We start from the raw sequence: 23,073 nt of genomic DNA, 5'->3' as shown, positions 1-23,073 counted from the left end.
GGTATTCCACCTGAAAACATCCCTGTTGTCATTGGCACCTCTGCTCCCTGTGCTTTTCTTCTTGGTTCCCTTTGCTTCTCCCTTTTCTATGTGACTTGCCCTCTTCTCCCATGTATGAAGCATCTTGAAAGCACTGTCAACAGTGACAAGGACTGCTCTGTTTGTTCTTAGTTCTTTTATGCCTAGAACTGATGATGCCAGGCTGGGATCCCAGTGTGCTGGTTGCTGCTGGATTTGCTTCTCAGGCCTTGTCTCCTCTCATGTCTCCTGTTTCTCTTTGCACTAGTTAATCTGTTCCTGGAGAGTTTGGCTGAATGTACTGGCTCCCACTTCTACATCTCCTTTTGTGGCAGTGGAAGGGGAAGCTCTCCTTTAATTCAACTATTTACATCCTCTAGATATGCCTTATTCCAGCTCTTAGCACTTTCCTTGCTCTTTTACCTGGCTTTTTTCCACTATGCATTAGTTTCTCAAAGGACTGAAACAAAAAAAGTTTAAATCTACTGGCATCCTTGACCCCTACTTGTCTCTCCAGCTTCCTTCCACACTGCCTCTCTTTTCACAGTGCAGACAGTGCATCATTAAACTACTCTTCTCTGGTTTATTCCTGGACCCTCTCCAACCTGGCTCTTGTTTCTTCTCTTACACTGAAGCCAAAATGTTAGCTCTGTTCCTAGCTGAAGCCTGAAAGTCTGGCCTTTCTTGACTTGCCTGTTGATGTTGGCCCTGTTGTTGTTGAAGTGATGAGCCTTCTGTGCCCAGCAGCTCTGGAGGAAAAAAGGGTGTTCAAGAGGGGTTTCTCTGTGATTGTCCACTCATTATTTATGGATGGTACACATTCATCTGCTGCTTGTGTGCAGGTGTGACTCTGGGCTCCAGTCATATTTCTCAGATTGAACACTTGACCTTTCTCTTAAGTATTTCTTTCAGAGACATCTATTTTTAGCTCTACCCTTGAGAGCTTTGTGATCAGGAATGCTGTTCCTGTTGCCTTAGTCACCCCTGTGTCCGTTGTTACTGATGCTGTTAGCATCCTGTCAGTCACTTGGTGGTGTAATCTGTGTCCTGGCTTCAGATCCCGTCTCTCATGCTGATTAATGCATTCGAGTCATTCAGAATAGTCTGACCATCTACTTTGAGGTCCAAACGTGATGTTTTATGTAAGCTGATCAACCTGTGAAAGGTTAGGACATTAAAAGCCTTGGGGTCTCTAACCTCCTTTGTGGGAAGTGGGAAAGTAGGAAGAAGATGTAATCTCTATCTCTGCACACAAATTATGTAACATACTGGGTCTCACCTTTCTCACCTATGAATGCAGCTGGAAATGGGCTGTCACCAGGAGTTTCAGCTGCCATGCCATGCATATCTGACCTTGCCTAAATTGTGTTCACTGGCAATGCTGCAGCGAGCTATGAGGTTAAATGCTGTCATCATTCCTTCACTATGGCTTCTTTTCTCTTTGTGGTTGCTTTGCTCCATCCAGTATTTGGGCTATTTGTCCTTTTCAAGGCTTTCTGGGACTTGCCTCTACCTTGCCTGGTACTCTTTCACTAGAGGAGATGAGTTAAATGTTGATTAGTGACCGTGTTCTTCTCACTCAACAGTTTTAGTGGATGATTTGTTGCTTTCTTCTGTACTTTTCTTCAGAATTTCTGCAGCTCTCCCAGTATCACCAAAGCTGCTGTTATAATTTCAGACTCTGCTGGACATGCACAAAAGCTTGACAGTCCTGACCTTGACCTGCTGAGGGTTAAATAGAAATGTACCTTACCACTGACTTGGTGTATGTCATTGCCCAACCCCTTCTTCCTGCAGCTTGCTGTCTGAGGCAAGAAGCTGCAGGAGCTTGGGGATTGGTGCTAGCAGCTTGTGTGGAGCACCCTGGGCAATGGGGATGCGGACTGGAAATTCTAAACATCCAGGAAATACTAATAGAGGGCTATTTGATCCTGCTGCAGAAAGAGGAGCTGAGAGATCCTGTAGAGAAGGTTGCTGTGTCACAGTAGGGGGAGACAAAGACATGACACACACTCTGAGGTTCTTGCAGCAACAGCCAATGTTTGTTCATGGACGCCCCCTTTATTGGGGGTTCAAAATTCCCACACTTACACACTTGAATGGTTGGGGTCTCAAGACCTCCCAGCTCCCTGGCCAATGATACATCTGCATTCAGGATTGAATGGGATTGGCTGGGTCCCCTGTTTGATTTTGAATCCAATCCTATCATTGCCTCATCTGGGGACTTGTGTACTTCTTAAACAAACCAGGTGGATTGGGATTCTTTTATGGCCAAATTTATCTGTGCAGCTTCAGACCAGCTGTAGCTGTCACAGTTCCTGCGTTTTGTTTAAAAAATGCAAAGTTTTCTTTATTATCCTCCTGCCAAGGGCCCTTTGCAGACAGCATGACAAAGACAGCATGATGATACAAATGATGAGCCTAGTCCGAGTAAGGCTTTCCACCCAACTCCACAAGGCAGTGATGTATCCCAGGTATCATCCGAATTGGAGCATTCACATCCGGGAGCTGTCAGGTGTAATCACCAGTAATACAGTCTTTCAAGCTAGCATGCCACAGGCTCATTACTTAGAAGTTACAAATCACAACACTACAAACAAGAATGAATTCAGCTTTAGAAACCATCAGAAAAACTAACAGAAGGAACAATTTGTCTTAGTCGAGGTTTGTGATTCATCTCCTTAAATAAATGAAATCCTTAAATCTTTATATCTGGAAATAAAGTCTTTAAATAAATTGTCACTTCTACTTTTTGATACTTTTAATGCAAGCAGTAAGTTAAAAAGGGGAAAAAAAAGGTTTGAATTCTTCATTCTCCAATCTCATGTCTGTTACCCAGAACTTCATCAGAAATCTGTTAGATTTCTGCAGTGCTTACTTGGGATGAAAGGAAGTTAGGCTGTGTGTAATAACTGGCAAGTGTAGCTTTTTATTTTTGTTTGGTGTGTTAATGTTAAATTGCAAGGGTATTTGGCAAACTCTTATTTTTATGTTGCTATAGCAAACCTGTTGTATCTTGGAAGAGTTCTGGAAGTGAATGTAGCAGGAATACTTTTCACTTAATTTATGTCAACAAATCTGTAGAGGATGTTGCGTCTGTAGACTTGTTTGTTCCCTTTCTTTCAATTTATAAAGGCACATTCAGTCTTTGATACAATTTTCTATTTTGGGAAGAATATGTTCTGTTGAACTTTGTTTCCCTTCAGAATGCTGTGACTTTGGAGTCAGTTCATTGCTTGTTCTGATGTGATTTGTGTTGTACTAGATTTTGTCTAAATACACTGAAATATTTAGACCGATAAAAATATTTTTGGGAAACACTGCTCCTTTCCAGTATTCCTTGCTTGTGCTTATTCCTGAACACTTTGTCTTAATTTTTTTCTGCCCTCCTAACTCTGACTGGTTTATTACAGTCCAAAAGCAGCTTCTGTAAGCTCACTCTGTTATCTTGGAGCAATATTCACCGCTGCAGTTTTCTGGCTGTGGGGTTGTTTCTGCGCTTCATTACTTGCTTGTCTTTTGCTTTTGCATTTTTTTTAAGAGCCTCCATTCCTGACATGTGATTAGAGAGCTAAACACTGGGGTAGGTGTGTGGGAATAAAGACAGAGGCACAGTTTGTCTCAGCTGATTGATGGCAGTGTCTTTGGTCTGAAATATCTACCCCAGTTATTGCTGTGTCAGGTGAGTGAGCTTAGTCACACCAGCGACCGCGCATGCGGGTTGGAATTGCTGCCACTGGATCATTCCTGGCAAGTCCTCTCTAGTGAAGTGTTGCTATGGGAAGGCCTCAAAACAGTTTGAATTCACTGCGTGTTAAATGATAATATGGAAACACCTCAATGTATTTTAAGGAAGCTAAAGCTCTTCACACTGGGATTGAACACAGCAAGGCTCTGGTTTTGTTGCCATAACCTTGTGCCAGCATGTTTGGAAGCCCACAGGACTGTGGGTGACAGGTTGCAATGAGAGCTGGGTGCTTATTTCACATGCAGTCTTGGGGTATTTTTCTATCTTCAGAATTTATTTTGTTGAATTCACTTTTACAAAGAAGGCAAAGAAAGGATATGAGGCTTCCATTGGAAAGATGGGCTCAGGATTGTGTCTCCTTCCAGCTTGATAAAGGGGGAGGAGAAGCTTCTTAATTGCCTTCTGAGATACAGGATCTTATTTGAGAGAGCTTTCTGTCAGGAGGTGTATGATCACATGGTGGAGTTTTCCGGTGGTTGTGGCTTTTCTGGTTGTGTTTTTCATGTTTGTTTTTGGTGTTTCCTCCCAACCCTCCCCAGCCTGTCAGCTCCATAGGCAGGCTCTGGAAGTTCTCATGCTGACCTCTGCCCATGCTGGTGAACAGTCTGCAGAGGAGTGTGTTCAGCAGCTGACATAAAACTCCACGTTCTGGGTTCTCAGCTGTTTACTCTGAGCAGAAAGTTTGTCTGTTGTGCCTGGGCTCGAACACAAGCAGCAATTCCTCAGCTCTGTGTAACTGCAGCAGGAGCTCCTGCCTGAGCCTTCCCATGGGCATCCTCCTGTGTGCTTGCTGGAAGGTGGAAAACAAATTAAAAAACGAATGTGGTGTGAAAGGTGTGCTGTAGCTTTCAGAAGCATTCAAAGTCTCTCAGAACTGTCTGTTTTAAGCATGAGGCTTCTCCAAAATGCAAGTGCTGTGCAGAGGCGATCCTGGATGCACTAACTCTGGCATCTCTCCTGTCAGACTACTAAGAGAAAAGCAGTTTAAGCCAGCCTGCTGTACAAAAACCTCAGTTTCAACATTTTTTATAAGTGAAACAGGAGTTTTAGAAATTTGTAATTCTCAAGTGAAGAGGGAATGTTTGAGGGGAACAAGAAAAAGCCTGGTGCTGTAAAAATTGGTTTATTTCCTGTCTCTGCCATGGATATTGAAAAGTGGTGTCTTAAACTGGGGTCAGAAGTGTGGGAAGTTGTAAGTGCCAGCAAGTTTAGCATCTTAATTATGGCCCATTTACCTGACAGGTAATAGCTTTTCAAATTTTGCCTTTAGATTTCTGATGTCAAATGAAAAATACCTTATAAAGCTGTAATGAATGGGATGTTGTAACACTTCATTTTCTTTTATCTTTTTTTAAACACGTCTTTTAAATGTGTTTGCAGGGGCCAGCTACCTGTGTAGCATTTTCAAGAGATGGAGACTTTTTTGCTTCTGGAGGTTCTGATGAACAGGTACGTGATTAATTTCTGAGTTGTAATCCAGATTCACATTTCTTTAAAAGCTGCTGCATTTTGTTTTCTGTCATCAATGGGGAAAGCAAAAGTGTACTCTTTATCCAGAATGTCTGGACCATGCAGAAGCGACTTGCTGTTCTATTAACATCATCTCTGGAGGTCAAACCCAATTTTTTTGGTTTTAATGTAAGACATGTAGCCTTCCAAGATACCCATACTCAATTACCAAACTGCAAACAGGCCTGTTGCATGAGCTTGTGCTGCAAATATGTCCTGTTTTTAGCACAGTGTGAGTTGCTCTGCTGAAGACACAGGTGGAATTCCACCCGGAGTAGCGGTCTGAGTAAGGATCAGCAGTCCTCAGAGAGCTGTGTTGCATTGCTCTTAATCCCCAGGTTGGACCAGGTGGCAGTGCCCATCTTTAACAGCACCTTTGCTAGCTGTGAAGAGACAGATTTGTCTGTTCACTCAGAACATCAATTTTTTCCCCCTGTTTCTCAATAGAATGGCCTTGTTGGTTAACCATACAACAGTGAAAGAAAAATGCTTTTATTTCATGCAAAGGAGGGGTGCAAATTTGTAAATGAAGAGTAAATGCTCCTTCTGATAAACAAATGAGCTGTCTGGATTCTTGGGTGTCTTTCAGACCTCTGAAATCATTGATTGATTGCTCTTTAACTTTTTTAGACTTGTAGAGTCACTTCTGAGTGGTTTACTCCATGGATTTCCTCTTGATGTTGAAGTGATTTATGTGTTAGAGGCCTCTTTTCTGAAATCAGTATTGTGTTATGGAAAGCAGAGGCCTATAAATGGGATGTAAGTTTGGTGTCCAGCTGACAAACTAGCTTAAGATCTCTAATGCTGCTCTTAATAGTAACTCCTTTTTGTCTGAGTGAGTCTCATGATAAATGAGTGACTGATTGGTTGGGGTGTGGCTGATAAATGTCATAATGCTGAGCATAGTATTCTAAAATTTTTGTGGTTTTAATTGTGTATTCCTCATGTTGCTTTGATATTCTCTTGGTCATTCTAGTTTAATGATGTTCTTGACCCAAAGAATGTTGAAAGAGGTCACTTATCCATTGAGAACACAGTTAAACTGTCTGTATTTAGTAGCATATTTACAAACAACGTCCTTAATCAATGGCAAAGCTCTTCTAGGGAAACCTTTTGTGTATTTGCTGATTCTTCTCTGAAGGGTTGAAAAAAATGACCTATAAGCAAATTTAGATGGAAAATTTTAATGGAGTTAACTTTCTTCTGCAGGTGATGGTGTGGAAGACTAACTTTGATACTGATTATGGTGATGTAGTGAAACCCCAGAAATACAGCAGCAGTGTGGACGGGACCCATGGCACTGGGGTAGGTCAGCAACCAGTAATTGTGGAGAATTCCTTTTCAGTACACTTTGTGCAGCCTTAGAGTGTGTGACCCAGGTGGTTGAACTGTAGAATCATCTTCCCATGTTGTTTTTTTGAGCTGCAAGACACCTGTTTTTAAACTAACCTTGTATTGTTTGTTTTTGTTTATCTGTATTTGGTTCATAGGGCAATTATATATAATGATCTTAAAAGGAAGATAAACTTAGTGCACGTGTTTTTTAGTAACAGCCCCTGTTTAGGAATGTGTGGTTCATAATGACATGAATGATAGTTCACAAAAAAAGCAGATGTAAGCAACAACTGAACTTGGCTTTGCTAGCTGATATGAATCCTTCAGGCTGGTGTCAGTCCTGAAAATAGAATTCACGATATCTTTTCACTGACAGTCAGCAAAGACAAAAAATTGCTGTGCGTAGGTGTCACACATGACAAATAGGTGACATATTGTACTGGAGCTTCTTTCCTAAATACCTGGAGACATTAGTTCATATCTGTTCCCTGAATCATGTGTTGAGACCTCTGAGTTCTGACTGTACCTGAGGATAAATCCAGCAAGTGAGTAATTCAGTGATGCTCTAAGTGCAACTTAGATCAGTGCCTCAGATGTTGGCTGTTACAAAAGTGACCCTTGGTAGCTGCTGTCTGTACAAGCTGTAATTTTTGTACATGGTGATGATTCATTTAAACATCTTTATTTTGTCTTGTCAATCTTTGGATATTTTTGATACATTTGGATATGTAGGATTCTGTTGTATGTTATTACCATGGCTGTTTTTGGTTCATCTTGTTCAGCATGAGCTGTAAGCTGAAAGGCTTTCTGTGAACCAGGGTTCTATGCATAAGTGGCTTGCCCCAGCTGAAGGGCAAACTTTTAGCCAATGTCTTGTTCTATGGGATTGTCTTTGACGATGTCAATTTAGATCTTTACTGGGGTACTAAAGTTATCTCTCAAACACAATGGTGTTTTTATTTAATATGGCTTCAGTCCATTGCTGGAGATATTGGAACAGCCATGGTATTTTGGGATGGACAAGATTTGAGTTTGCAGCTCTAAGCCTGAAGTACTGTGTAAAGAAAGCAAACAAAACCTGCGTTTGGTTAGTGCAGGGTTAGGGGGAGAGCGTGGGAGGAAGCAGTCATATAGGGAAGGAGGTGAAAGTGTTTATTAATCCTTGGCTGATTTTGGCTAAATCTGACTTCTTCCTTTTCCTCCCCTCGTGTTCTAACTCTAAAGTTATGCAGGCTATGAAACTGTCAGTCCACTGACCTCTTTGTTTATTACCCTGTTGAACTGGTCTAGCTTTGAACTCTATCTGCTTTAATTTAAAATATGGCATAGTGTAATACTGGGCTGAAATACAGCATAGACACAACCTTTCTGGGAGAAAAATAACACTTTTGGTTTGTGACATGCCAATGAATGGCTTAAAAATGTAGACAAGGTATCAACTACTGGGAAATGATGGTAAATTTACCCTCTCCTGTGCTACTGTTATTGCCAGAGCATATTATCCAGTAGTAATTTAAAGAAAGGAAGAGAATGCCTGAGCTCTTCTAAAACTTAGTTTTTCATTATAAAACCTCTTAAGATGTGCGTTGAAGGGAGCTGCTGAACAAATCCCTTGGACAATGACTAACCACCCTGAACATCTGTGCCTCCAACACAAGGAAGTAGAAGAGGGTTTACCTGGCCAAACTTCCAATAGATGCTGCTGGGACCAGGTGTTTGTGTGCCATGGACAGGCAAATCTGTCACGTGCTGGTGGCTGACAGTGGTTTGCTCTAGTGATGCTCTGAGCCTGCAGGAAACAGGGCACATGGTTTTCTGAGGTGTAATGTGTTGGTTTGGAGCAGGTGCTGTGCATTTGCAGAGGGAGATGTGAATCCATGCTCAATCATGCAGCAGAAATTTTGGTTTGGGGTCCTCAATTACTTCAAGGAATTTTTCTTGAACTGCCACCCAAATGCAAGCTATGGCTTGGGCATGCAGCATGGGAGCTGCAAAATATAGTTAGTACAGTATCCTTGTTAAAATTACTGAAGTTAGGAGAGGAAGAATAATGTCCTCTGAGAGCTTGTTTTGAATGCCCTAGGTTAAGATTAAATTTAGAATTGATCTGAAATGTTCTTTGCTGGTAAAAAGAAACTGATATCTCTGAAAATGGCTTCATTTGCTATTTAAGGTATAACCTGAGGATGAAGATCTTGGCCCCATAGTAACTCATACACTCATGACAGTCTCCTCTTTTAAGTGAATGTCATGTCTTGTATCTTTTAGAAATACATGATGCTGGGCTCTTTAAGAGTACCACCACTCCTACAACTCACTGTAAGACTTAAATTTCACTGTATTTTAATTTCTTTCTTGTTTTGAGCCAAATGCTTGCTTTTTTAATAGTGAATTGCTTATTTTGGTGGTTTTGGGTAGGTGAGATAGTTATTTTCTGTCAAATTCAAACTTAAAGCTGCCACCTGCAGATCTTGATTTCATGCCAAGGTCACCTTTTCCTTCAATGAAAAGTGAACCTACTCCTTCTTTCTCTACTGCTGTGTTGGTGTGCCAGGATTCTGCCTATTGAATAATCCTGAGATTTTGCAGACCTTTCACTATAGAAGTACATTTAAAATAGGCATATGGGTTATTATTTAGTTTTGGTACCCCTAAAATACATGAACACTATTCTTGACACGTCTTGAATCAGTTTTCCTTAAGTCCATACCTTGCTGTATAGCTGTACAATTTTTTTTTTGTTAAGCATTGTGAAAGCACAGGTATTAATGAAAACAGTGGCTGTGTGAAACCACTCAGTACAGTATCTGATTTCTCATAGGGAGAGGCTGACTAACATGCAAGAAAGAATAACTGAATACAGACATCAAAACTAGTTTTGTCATCAAGTTGAATAGGAAGAAAAAACAACCCTAAACAAGCTGTGGGGTAAGAGTCATGAAATATTGTCAAGGTTGGTGACAAGGAGCACCTTGAAAACAAACTTGCTCCAAACCGATTTCCACTTCCCTGAATGGAGGGAGACTGGAGCCTTTAGAAGATTCTGGTTTCTCAGGCTGTTGGTTTAAGTTCAGTATGAGTCAGGGTATTGGACGTGTTTGTAACAATGGACATAAACTCCAAAGTTGCTGTGCTCACCTGCTTGTGTTTTCTGTAGATATGGGAGGCTTGGGAGATGCAGCTTGCTGTGCGAGTAGCACTGATCTGTGGAAGGACTAATGCAAATGAAAGAGAAGGACACCATGGACTGCAGAATTGCAGCCATGGCTGGTGTGAAAGCATAGATGTGAAAGCGTGATAAACCACTAAAGCTGTCAGAAATGAATTCTAAGTATATTAGCATAGATGTGAGGCTGTAAATGTTAGATCACAAGTAGTACCTCTGCAATAAATGCTTGCTCCTAAATTATAGGTTAACAATTGTTGCTTTAAAGTGTTGCATAATCACCTTGAAACCCAAAGTTTGGGGCAAGCACTCCTGGTGTATGCAATGGGAAGCTGTTGGGAAGAGAAAAAGTCTTACAGTCCTGTGCCTTGATCCTTTAGGTGTGCTTGCTTTGATCTAGAATCTAAAGGATAAATTAATGCTTTATGCTGCAGTATTGAGTGAGGTGAGGACCTAAGGGAAAGTCAGAATGAGAGGAATGGATTTTGCAGGTGATTTTAGAAATACAGGCTCTTACACTTGTCTGGGGTCAGTAACTGAAAGCATTTGGGTTTGTCTGGGTGAAGAGTTGTGTAGGATCAGACCAGAGGATGTGTTCACTGTTCTGAGAAGTGATGAAAACATTCAACACATGATTTATTTTTTCCCAAAGAGGGCAGATAATGTGTTTTATTTTGGGGGTTTGGTGGTGGAATTTTTTTTTTGCAAATACAAGGAAAGCTTTGCATGTGTGGTTGCAGCTGACATGAATGTGCAAGAACACTTGTTTCATTATTGGACAGATTTGCTGCTGTTGTATCTAATTCCAGGAAGGCTGTGTATGGTCAAGTGTCACAGCAAATGCTGAATGGTTGATGTCACAGGGACAGTTAGAAAGTGCTTGGGTGTTTATCTAAGCTTGTTTATCTAAACACTGAAAATTGTGAATAAAAGCACTGTAGTATAAGCTAAGTGGGTCGACAGTTTTTCTATGAAATAGTATGGAAAATAGGAAATATGCATTGATATAGAGATGTTTTGCTCAGGCTTAAACATAAACCTTCTGGAGGCATGTTGTAACTGTGCAAAATGTCACTTTGCAAAGGAGGAGGCTTATGAGGAGATTTTAGCCTCAGTCTCTGCCTAATGAAAAATACCTTAGAACTTGCTTGTGCTGAGGTACCTCAGACAGACTCAGAAAGAGCTAATCCCTTGGTAGGGCAATTTGGGAGACATGGGCAGAAGTGAGAACTGTCCTCTGACATTCTCTTGCCAAAAGTCTTTCTGCTCTTCTGAAATTCAGGAGCACAAATGTCTTCAATATCCTTAGCTCTTAGGAAGTTAAATGGCACTCAGTTGTGGAGATACCAAGTTTCTAGGCGTAGCTGACTTTCACAAAGGAAAGCTTGGTAAGAGCAGCACTTCAGCAGAAAGGGCTTTGAAACAAGTAGCCTGTGACACTTCAAATGTGTCTTTCAGCTAAGACAGACATTTAGGCTCTTTTGACACTACTGGGTTTAGAGCTTTCTCCAGGCCTTGGACTGTGCTTATTTCTTCAGTGGTAAATTATCCAAAATGGTCCTGTTGGATAGGGTTGGAGGCAAAGTCCTTAAAACGTGATCTGATCAAAGTTGTCTGAGGTCCATAACTGAGTGTCCAGAGCTGGCTCCACTCCTCTCCTTTGCTGGTTGGGTTTGTTTGGTGACCTCGGGTGCCTCCAGTGCTCAGCCCATGGTCTCGTGCTGACTGCAGCAGTTCATCCTGTCAGCTTGTCCTTTTGTAAACAAATTCCTTCTGAATTACTCATAGGCCAGATGTGCCTCTTTTTGACCTTTTGGCTTCCAAATGGGTAACTACATCTAATTTTGGCATTTGTTAATAATTATTAATCTTGTTATACCTTTTTTTTACTTGCTGTGAAATTCCTTCCTGGGAATCAGTTTCATTGCACAGAGCTGCAGTTCTTTGTGATGGGATGTGAATGTGAGTTTTTGTTTGCATCTTCTCCACCCCCTTCTGTTTATTTAATATTAAGCATTGTAAGGGAGGGATCCTTTATTCAGGTGTAGGGATCCTCCAGTCTATGGCAAAGATGTGGTCTGCAAAATGATTATTTTTCCTGATGTGTTATCACCTTACTTTTCTGAGCATTCCCACTCCAGGAAGCTTTAGTCTGGTGCACAATTGCCTTCCTCCTGGAATAGGTAGGTAGACTGTTTACTTAAAAGCGCAGTGTGATGTGTACTCAAGATGTTTCCACTGTTCTCTATCCTACTTGGCTGTTCAAGCAGAAACTTTGTAGGGATGAGCAGGAGCCTTGCTATGATTGATGACAGGAGCTCTTCCCTACATCCTTCTCAAGCAGGGTGGTTGCAGATGGTTACCCATAGCTGCCTCTTCTTTTATTAAAGAAAACTTATCTAAGCCTGTTTGGAGATGTGGCCTTGTAATTGTTTTGTGAGGGAATAGATCTTAAACAGGAACAGAGAAAAAGAGATTGAGAGCAGCCCTAAAGAGAAAGACTTGAAGATGTTGGTTGACAAGAAGCTTGACTTGATGCAGCAATGTGCACTTGCAGCCCAGAAGGCCAAACGTGTCTTGGGCTGCATCAAAATCCCTGTGGGCAGCAGGCTGAGAGAGCAAATCCTGCCCCTCTGCTGTGCTCAGGTGAGACCCCACGTGCAGCGCTGTCTTCAGCTCTGGGGCCACAGCAGGAGACAAATGTGTACCTGTTGGGCTGGGCCCAGAGGAGGCTGTGAGGGTGATCAGAGGGCCGGAGCACCTCAGCTCTGGAGACAGGCTGGGAGAGTTGGGGTTGTTTAGCCTGGAGAAGACTCCAGGGACATCTTAGAGCCCCTTCTGGTACCTAAGGAGACTACAAGAAGAGCTGGAGAGGGTCTTTAGATAAGGGCATGGAGTGACAGAACGAGTGTCTTGGTGAAGAGCATAGGAGAGAGGAGAAGGCAGCACCCTCAGCTGGGCTTTCCAAGGGGCCTGAATGACTGCAGCAACCTGCAACAGCTCTGCCTGGTAGGGGATGGAGCAGCTTTGCTGCTACAACTGTTTTCCCTTGTGCTCTGGTTTGACAAGATTTCTTCCAGAAATAAGAAGATCAGCTTTTAAATTCTGTCATCTTACAGTGAATAGATTTGTTCTTAGACCTGGAACAATAAGGCGAGTCCTGACAAGTCATTATTGGTCAGAATAAAAATTGCCTTTTAAGTTCAGCATCTCAGGCTAATTAATGTAAATTCTCCCACTTAGGTTGCTGCTGTATGTGGTTTGTTTTAATGCTTGAGTCATAATTCAAAGAAATGAGATGGAGGCAAGATTTTTAAGGTTTTTTTCAAGCTGCTGTTCTGTGCCAGCTTGGAGATGGATGAAATTAGCTTAAGCTGTAAAAGTTTCTAAGGTCTCAAACTTTTCTATTGAAATTCAAACTTCAGGCAAGAGTTAGAGCAAGTGCATGTGTTGTAGTGTGTCTGTGTCTGCATTTCTATATACATGGCATTCATTTTTATACATGTAGATAAGTAACAAAGTAGGTTTGCACATGATTTGTATATTAGACAGTGTGTATATACCAAATTCAGTGGGAAAAGACTAATTATTCTGATAAGGGGAATGAGCTGGAAGCTGTTGTTCCCACTTCAGGAGATCACTGTGTGTCTTGCCTTGGAGGCTGATGCTCTTGGTATAAAAGAACCTGTAGCTGGACAAACCAAGGCTGAGAATAAACACTTTTTTCCATTGTTTGGCTGCCTTTTCTTGGGAGTTTTTCTCCAAACATCAGGACCAGAAAGAAGTAGTTCAATTCTTAGTGACATTATGTTTTTGTTGCTATTGTGGCTTGTTTCCACACAAAAGTGTTCATTTGAAATTTTTGTTGTTGCTATTCTCCAGGAACAGTGTTAGACAGTTGAGCATCACCTATGCAGCAAAGCTTAATTATTCCATACTGAATTCTGGAAGACCTCTTCCTATTTCCTGAGGAAACTCTAGGATTGATAAGAGGGCTAAATTAGTTAAGGGAGATAAAATGCCTGAGCAAATCAGGAAACACAAATCTAAAATGTTGAAGTCCACCCTTAGCTTTTCCTTCTCAAGAAATACAGACTTGTTTTTTTTTTTTTTTTTTTTAATTGGTAGTCATTAAGTTTTATCTATCACTGGGCTTTCAATGTCTGGCATTACTATTTCTCATTTCATTCTTCACATGAATACCATTTGTGCTTTTGGAAATGCAGTATGTGCCAAACTTCCATTTGTCTTCAATGTTACCTTGAAGCTGATGGTACTACTGTCTTTCCTGATTTAAAAGTGACACTTACAGACTATAGGGGTAAGTAAACTGGACCAATAGACAGTGAACTATAGAGCAAGGTCACTGAAATGTGGCAGGGAACAGCTTTTCCCTTCTGCTGAGGACTTGCTCATGGCTGGAGACTGCCAAACAGGGTCACTTGCAGAGATAGGGTGCTGGTATTTCTGCAAGCAAATCCAAATTTCAGTCCAAGTGCAGTCTCCTCTGTATGGCCAGGCTGTTTTGTACATTTTTGAGTACCTTAGCTGGCCACTACCTCTTCCCCTGTTTCTGTCCTTCCGGGCATTTTGGTCAGCAGAGCTGGATGCTCTGATGCTGTTTCATTTAAAATACACGAGCCTGTTTCATCTAACTCCTTCTGCCAGTGCTTCACTTAGGCCTTGGCACAAGAGTGCCTTGGGATTTAAATGGGTTTGAGATGACCCTATTAACTCTTATTTCTTCCTGAGTTTATCAGGAGCTTAATATTTATTGGCCTATGGCGAAATGTGAATGTTACAGTAGGGGTGCCAAATCTTACTGTATTTTTAGTAACACCAATAGGGAGGAGGATTTACATAAAAAATTGCATCAATGTACTGTTTGTCTGAAGCAAAAATAAAAGGTGAGCAGTCTTTTCACCTCCCGTCTCTTTTCTCTCTCTCCCTCCTGCGTTATTGCAACTTGAATTCTGACGTAAGAGTTGAGCATGGATGAATGGTCATATAAATCGTTTCACAAAACTAATTTAACTTGTGTCCTAAATAGAGTTGTTACCCTATGCTAGTCTGGACAGTAGAGGCAGAGTAATGCCAATTTTGAAGAATATGATTGCTCCAGAAATTTCAGTGCTGCCTCGAAGAGGAGATGCCTTTCCAGGCCAGAGAAATGTGCCTGTGCACAGTCGATGATATTTTGTGTGCAGCAGGGAGAACTGAGGTTGCTTCTCAGCTTATCATGAGCCCTCCTATCTGGCATGGTGTGCTCCATCTGACCTTCCTGTGGAGCTTACCTTGAAGCTGATGTGCTTCCACTGGATGTCACTGTTGCTCCTCGGGAACACTTTAAAGTATTTTACCTGTGGTGAAAATGACTGCTCAAAATAGACTTTTAAAGGTATTTCTCTTTTCTTTGGATTAGTAGAATTGGAGTCCAGATCAACTGCATATACCACCTTTGAGGGTTTGCTGCTGCTCTGTTTTTAAGAGAATTTTTTCAGCTAAGATAATGAATTTGATTGCACTAGGAAATTTTAATACATTGAAGGTCTGTGTTGAGGTGAACACTTCGGATGTATGTGTTGTTTAAGGGGTGTGCTTTCCAGATACTTGAAAATCAATTCTTGGGAACATCATACTGTCTTAAAAAACCCCTACCAAAACACAAAATCCTCAAAATACACTGTGTAACTTAATTGAAAGGGATTCAAAGGTAGAGCTGAACCTACCCCCTTCACACTACTCCACTCTTCCCATCCAGTGGAAAGGGATGAAGAAAAGGGAAAAGAAATATTTTCTCTGGACTGAATTATAAGAATCCTACATTTTATTAGTAGGTGTAAAACTGAGATAGGTGGTTATTGTGTCAATATGTCTTCTAAGGATCACCATTTAAGAAGCAAAATGGCATTTTTCAGTTGTCTTGTGCAGTTTGCTTCCGATGCACATGTGTTGTTTGTTTAGTCCATACCTGCCCCCAGCCCCTGATCAGCACTGTAATTGCTGGCCAGGATGCTGTTTAGCCAGAACAATTTTCATAAGAGGCTCAGTAAGAGACCTCTGGAATGAAGGCTGATTAATTTTCCCCTTTCCCCAAGTAGTTGCCTTGTGCTGTCTTTAAGTGGTTGCTATAAATAAATCACTTCTGTTTTCCCTTTGTCACTGAGAGCTGTATTGTATTCTGAAACCGCTCATCTCTTCTTCCTTTAATGTTCAGCTGCTCCTTGCTCTACACCAGGTTTGATACGCAGATGTTGTAATATTTAATGTCAAAGACATTTGTTTGGTTGTGCCGAATAAATTGCACACTTGAACTCTGACTGAAATGAATGAAGCCTGTGCAGCAGTGCCATTGTTTCTGGTGCCTGTCCCCAGGATTCAGCTGGCACTTCACCCACAGGTGAGTCAGATGAGAGCACAGGTGTCTCTGCCTGTAGTCATGATAGTCATTGGTACTGAGACTGACACAATTTGGTATTTTTGCAATGTTTTTCTAAATCTGTTAGAATTTAAATTCCTAGTGGCTGGCTCAGATGATATAAATTGTCATTAGAAGGGTTCCTGGAGTCTCTCTAAGGCTGTAGGTTTCTAAGGGTTTTCTTGTTCATTCTTGGGAACAGCAGGTGACTTAGTCTGCTGTTACAAAGTTTATTTCAGTCTGGAGGCAATTTGGTTCTTTCTCGGCTGGGTGCACACTTCCTAGAACCCAACAGTCAAAGACCTTGGTCAGCCTCGTGAAGGAAGCCTCCTTTTCTGAAGTCAGTGTTGTGACCCACATGCCTGGCTTTGTTCCAGGTTTGGACAGAGGCACACACTCAGAACCTCATTGCTGAGGGCTGTAGCTGTAGGATTTCTTGGTGATGGGCAGTAAGGAGCCTTTCAAGCAGCTGTGGTGTTTGAAATGGACAGTATGCCATATTGTTGTGTTTCTGGTTTTGAATGTAGATACACTTCTGTTCTTGGGGCTGTTGCCTCCAGGAGGGCCTCCCCTGGCCTTACTGCAGGTGGCTTTTTGTGGGGGTGGTACGTAGCCTGTGAGGTGAGCAGCAGAATGTGGCATTTGACAGCTCTGGCTTCAACTTAACATGATGAGGGACCACCTGACCCTAAAACATCAGTGTGGGAACATCTCTGCAGCATTGGCTTTGGCAGAGTCTTAAACTTTGTGAACTGTAGCAAAGAGAATATAGACTCAGAGTTCAACCCTGAAGCTTTTTATGAAAAGCTGTCTGACATATGCTATAAAGATAGATGGAGAAAATCTGTTGGTACAGTCATTTTTCTGCTCTGTGAGTCAGCTTGTTCTAATGGGTTTTGAAGAGGATAGCTCATCATCATTTGGGGTTTTTAAGTGCAGGTTGTATGCAGTGTTAGCTCACTAAAATTTCTGCTGTGCCATGATTGACTGGCCTGAAGTTACATCATCAGCATAAGCCAGTCAGCCTTAAAATAGAAAGAAAATGTGTTTTGATGCTAGTTACCCATTGAAAAGCAGTGGTTTGTGGTTTTTGTTTGTTTTCACTTTTAAATTTAGGCAGCAAATAGCAGTTTTTTAAGACTGGATTGATCTCATCTCTGCAAGAACATATTTTAGCTGATTAAATCAATGCATGGTGAGCAATGTGTGGCTCTTGGGCTTCCTGCAGCACAGGAGCAGCTGGAGTGTGGCTCCCATGCCGAGGCAGTGCTGTGTGACCTGGAGTGTGGGCTGTGTTGGGCAGGGGCCTGTAGATAATCCAAATTATTCAAGCAGGTGGGAGGAAGGAAATTAGCAGAGGCTGGTGTGGCTGGTACCACCTGATATGCAGCTGCATCCCAGGCCTGTGGTGGAGCACAATGATCCCTGTGGGGCAGCTGTCATTTGAACCTTCTCCTTCTTTCCTGCTCCTTGTGCAGAATTGGCTGTGTGAGGCTTGGCTGAAGGAGGATGGTTTGGTGGGCAGGGTCTGCAAGAATGGGCAGCTCCTGCTAGCAGTTGGTGGCCAGCAGCAAGGCATTCTCCTGTCAAAGCTGCTACTGCTGCAGCCTCTTCTTTTTCTCTTGCTCACCCCCTCCAGTCTCCACCTTCCCTAGGTACTCACATTTCTGCTCCTTTACTGCGTATTTTGCCTGTGTGTTGAGCTGGATCTCAGCTGTGGGAGCCTTTCTCTGGCCTCAGTCGGTAGCTCCCAGCAGCACAAGGGCTTTTATATATATTTTTAAAAGATATAAATTTTTTTGCATGCATCTATATATCTATATATCTCTATATATATCTTCATGATGTACTGCACAGTTTGGTGGTTAAAGTTATGTGAGCTGGTCTTGTTGCAGTTTATTTGCACATCTGCACACATCTAGCATCAAATACAGAGAAGTGCAGGTAAATCAGGACTGTGCTGGTGAGAAATGCATTCCTGCCGTTGCATAGGAGAGAAGAGACAGGCAAATCTTCATTTATACACAGAAAAAGTACATGTGGAAGAACTTTTGAAGACTCTTTTTCAATATGTCAGAATTCCTTGCTGCTTTGTTGATTTGTAAACTTTGTGTGAATAATAAGTGCATGGGATGAGCTGCACCAGGCATTGGGCCATGGAGAAGTGTGTTTTGAGAGCTATGATCTTGGTTTTCAATTCAAGTTTTGTCCATTAGTGTAAATTGAGAAACTGAAGTCTGCAGTTGCTTAACCAGTTGGCTACCTCCTTTAGCTAAACTTCTCTAAACTGCTTCTACTGGCAATAATGTAGATAAACAATGCAAATAGTGTTTGTTCTAAAAGAAAGATACCATTTTGAAAGAAAAGGAAAGAAGAATAGGTTCTTTAGTGGAGATCTATTTGTGTTTTTCAAACTTAATTTATTCTGAATGAAATATTCAAGCTTGCATAACTAAAACAGTTGAAACTTCAAAGTAAACTTGTTCTTAATCTCGTTGAGGAGGAAAACCAGTTCAAGATATAAACAATATTAAAATTACTACATCAAAACAGTACCAATGCATATTGGGACATCTTGCTTCTACTGAAATTAACTATGGTACAAATGTCTTTGCCTTCTTTCAACTACCAAACATGGAGAGAGGCTTTACCTTTACTGTTGGAGTGAAATAATCAGACTCCTGTGGGGTGGCTTACTTAATTCCTGTCACAGGGATGTAGCGCTCCCCTAAGCAGCCCCAGTAAGTCTCCACTTACCTGTAGTCTGTGCCTGTGTGCCACAAGAGCACACCAAAGTTCTTTGCACATAGAAAACTTGAACCTTGCAGGATTGCTTCAAGATTTTTATCTAAGGTTTGCCTTTCCTGGTGGTGGTTTAAAAACAAACAAAAGCACACAAAACCCCCCTAGAAAACAACAAAACCACCCTTCACCTGGAGCAGACAAACAAGTCAGCAGAAGCTTTTCCTTTTCCAGCTGTGGCAAGAACAATTCCTTTCCTCCTTTGCCTGTTTTTAATAGCATGGACTGTCCCAGCATAAACTGTCCTTTAGTGTTTACCCTCCATGGAACAGAAATCCCTGTGCAGTTGTTTGCATCGCAATAGCAGATTATGTCTGTTTATTTTTCTAGCAGTCAGAAATGGATTGTGGCATTCATCATAAGAAAACAAAACCTCAGGATTCTGGTAGGACCCATGAGCAGCAAGATGAGGAGAGCAGTCTTGCAAATACCCTGGAGCAAATTTTGGGACAGCTGGATGTTCTGACTCAGGTATGGTTTGCTTTTTAATTTGTTTTTGACAAAGGTACCTGTGACTGGAAGAATTGGGAATGTTTTGCAATAGTTCCATGGAATAATAATAATAATATGGCTAGTTCAAAACCTCTGTTTTTCAGTAGTATTTTGATAAGTCCTTCATTGTCCACTTCTCAGCTTATCTCTATCAGTTCTCTCACACTGACTCCACCCCTCCACTTCCACGCTGCTCTTCCCCAGTTTCTTTATGCTGCAGCTCAGTAGGTGCTGCTGGAGCCAGCTCCGATAGACTGTTCTGTTAGCCAGGGTTTGTCTAAGGTGATGCCTAAAGGAGTGGTTGGCAGAACAATTCTGTTTTGGTGAATAGTCTCTGTCTCTCTTCCCTCTTCATGCTCACAGCCTATAGGTGAACTCTGTTCAGATCCTGCTCCTTTCCCCCACCCAGCATTCACCTACACAGTCCAATTTCTGCAGAATCCTCCTCCCATCAACAAGTCTGGGCCCTTCTGTGCCTCATTGCTGGAACATGCTTTTCACCCACAGCTGCAAACAACTAATCCCTTGCTAAAACATTAACAAACAGTTCTTTCTTGGAGTCACTAAGCAGTGCTTAAACAGAACCAGCCATGAATGGTGATCATCATAGAATGTGTTTACTTAATAAGAATTTAGGGATAGAAGTGTTTTGATTAACTAAATAACTGCTCCTTGCTCATTGTGGAGAAGTACTGTTTCTGGTTGTCTACACCTGAATTTCATTGTGGTTTTTTTAGGTATGTGAGAAGCAGGGAGAAAGCATGGAATGATAAACATTGGAGGTCTTCTGTAGCTGAGGCCATGGTGGTAGGACAGAAAAATCTGTTGAGAGGGTTTTTCTGTGAGTTTAAATATTGTTTCTGAGGAAGAACAAGTACACTTAAACACTTGGTGTTGAACATAGCGATTAGTAGTCTGAGTTAGCTCTCTGCTCTTGAGAGAGTTAACTTGTCAAAGTACTTGTCAAAGAGTGTAAGATGATGGGTTGGAGGGCCCATCAGGAGATTGAAGGCTGATTTAGGGATTAAAAAACATGCTACAGCTACAGGCAGCCTAAAATAGTGTAGGATGAAACCCAAACGGTATTTAAGTTCACTTGGCAGAAATGCAAAAAAGCACTTTTGCTGTGATCTTTGAAACACTGAGCAGTGGAGGAGGGGAGGGAAATTTTGTGTGACAATGGGCCCTCATACTTGTGAGTAAAAAGCAACCCAATGTATACAGAAAATATTTTAATACTGTTTTTACGTCTCCCTAGTAAGCTTGGAATGTGATTGTTATCTTTCATTACATAAATCACATCCACATTTTTGGTGATGGATGTGTACTAGATCCTTTTCAACTTCATAGGTGTTTAGAGGAGGCAAATATTGCAGTAAACAGTACGTGTGGGATTTAACCTAAATATAAGCAATGCAAATATCTCTGTCGAAGATATTGTGTAACTGCAGAAAATTCTAAATGTTGTTTTAAACCTAGCAGAAAGAGAAATTGAGATCAGTGGGGGAGGAATAAATTAGTATGTTACAGGATAAAATTGGAAATAGCCCTGAAATAGTAAAAAAATCAAAAGGCTGCCTTGAATAACTGTGTTCTTCAACCTTTTACCTTTTTGGTACCATTTTTACCATTTTTGAAGTACTTGATCTCTCATTGGTTCTACTCTGTGGGTGTAGTATTAACACCATTTTAATGCATTTGTACAGGTAGATGTCCCTGGCATGCTGTTTTCATGCCAAGGTTTTGATATTTAGCAGCAACACAAACTGACACCAAACGAACTTTAGCAAATGAGCCTGGAAGAATTCCTCATTCCTGGACTAAGGAGAAGGCACCTCAGAGCAGAGGGATGTGGGCACATAGCAAGGCAGATGTGAAGGGCATTGACTTGCATGTCTGAACTTCAGCTCTTCCAGCTTTGGCTGGTAGAAGGGACTGCAGCTCCAGCAGAGCCTCTGTTACCCCTCTTTCATGCAATGGGATGTGTTCTGGTGGGAGGTGTGGTGTGCAGAGATCCAAGTGCACTGGAAGCAGTGCCTGGTGGTGTGGGGTTGGTTGTCTTTCCAAGGCATTTCTGCCAAAGCACAAATGGGTGCTGCTCCCTGCAGGCAGGAGATTCAAACCAATGTGTGTGTGTCAGCTTTGGGCCTGCTGGCTTCTCTTTGTTAAAGGAGGACACAACTGCTTCTTCAAAACAACAGAAAGCTTTCATAAAATAGAGCTTTACAGGTGTCACTATTTTCTCTTCTTGGTGACGGGCTGAAGATGCTCCTAGTGCTCTGTTAAAATCGTAATTCCTGAGTATTGTGTGTTTAAAGAGAACTCTAAGGGCATAAACAGGGCCATCTATTTCAAGCAAAGAACATGGGACATTTCCAGAAACCCTCTATTGATATAGCCATCCATGGGCTTTTCAGGAATTTAATGTGTTAGCTCCATGGGAACTTGGATTAATTTCTGATGTGGTATCTTGAGTTCCTGTGTTCATTGTTCTTGTTGTAGATGCAACACTGTGTTACCATCATGTAAAGTACCAGTGGGGGAAGGTTAAAATTGTGATAAACTACTTTGGGAAATTATGCAGATCTAACCCAAATTTATTTTCCTAATATTTTTCCTGTAGCTGTCATTTCAAGGTTTAAACCTGGTATCATGTAGAAGTGGGAAGGAGAGAAAATACTTCCAATTTCTGCTGAAAGAGGTGATAGTAAGATATCAGCTGTGGGCTGTCATCTCTTCCCAGCACACAGCTTTGTTCTGAGCTGCACACTTGAAGCTGCATCACCAATTATTAGTTCCTTCCCTCTGCTGGCAGTAGATTTCCAGATGAAATTAGGTGTCTTGTGCTTGGATTCAGTGAGATTGTTTTTATTCAGTTCAGAGGTCTCTTCCAGCCAGTCACCAGTCGCTGAGGCTGTGGAGGTGTTGTGCCCCACACAGGATGATACAGTAGAGCAGACTTGCTCCTTCAGCTGGGCACTTCAGTTCTTATCAGAGAGAGATGGATCAAAAGAATCCAGTGGCTGTTGTATATCACAGCTAGCAGTAACATGAGAGTGAATAGAACCTTTGCTAAGCTTCATTCGTATGTTATGATTCAATTCTTTAAAGTTTTGGCAACTTTCTTTCACCTGGTCTTTGATTCAATGAAACCTCTGTTTCCTCCTCCTCCCCAAAGCTGTTGGGATATCTTTCCTTTTTCTTGTAAGAAAGTGGTCTAATGTGACCTGACAGGGTTTTTATATTTTTTTCCTAAAAGCAGTTTGTGTTTGGCCTTACATGGCTCTTTCTCAGAAGAGCAGCATATGCTTAATAATTCTGCTGCCTTAAGAGTGAAGTTGAGACCTGGACATAAGCCAGTTGTTCTCAGTAGTTTTGGATTACTTAGATACCTTGGTTCCCCTCTGTAGGAAAGCAGGCAATTCACATCTGGCAAAGGAATGAGGAAGATGAGAATAATAAATGTATGATATTGATGCTTTGCTCCTCCTTTCCTGTAGCTTATTCTCTTGTCAATGTCTCAGTGTTTAAAAATCCTCTACTGGTGTTTCAGAGATGTGAAAAGGATGCAAATGCAAACTGTTT

At 41.6% G+C, this 23,073-nt stretch overlaps 1 protein-coding gene across 3 annotated transcripts in view; it reads left to right on the top strand.

Moving 5' to 3' along the window:
• Positions 1–23,073, top strand: part of POC1A (POC1 centriolar protein A) — a 53,582-nt gene that overhangs the window by 21,687 nt on the left and 8,822 nt on the right. For 2 of the 3 annotated variants that reach the window (XM_063411763.1, XM_063411762.1), the window contains exons 8-10: positions 5,147–5,215; positions 6,485–6,580; positions 19,330–19,467. In XM_063411763.1, coding sequence (XP_063267833.1) covers positions 5,147–5,215; positions 6,485–6,580; positions 19,330–19,467 — 303 coding nt within the window. Of the gene's footprint in view, positions 1–5,146; positions 5,216–6,484; positions 6,581–19,326; positions 19,468–23,073 lie in introns of all 3 variants that reach the window. The other variant, XM_063411761.1, reaches the window with a different exon arrangement.

Source organism: Prinia subflava, chromosome 14, assembly GCF_021018805.1.
Source record: "Prinia subflava isolate CZ2003 ecotype Zambia chromosome 14, Cam_Psub_1.2, whole genome shotgun sequence".
Classification (NCBI taxonomy): domain Eukaryota; kingdom Metazoa; phylum Chordata; class Aves; order Passeriformes; family Cisticolidae; genus Prinia; species Prinia subflava.
Note: the sequence above shows the minus strand (reverse complement) of the source record. Positions and strands in the feature narration are given on the sequence as shown.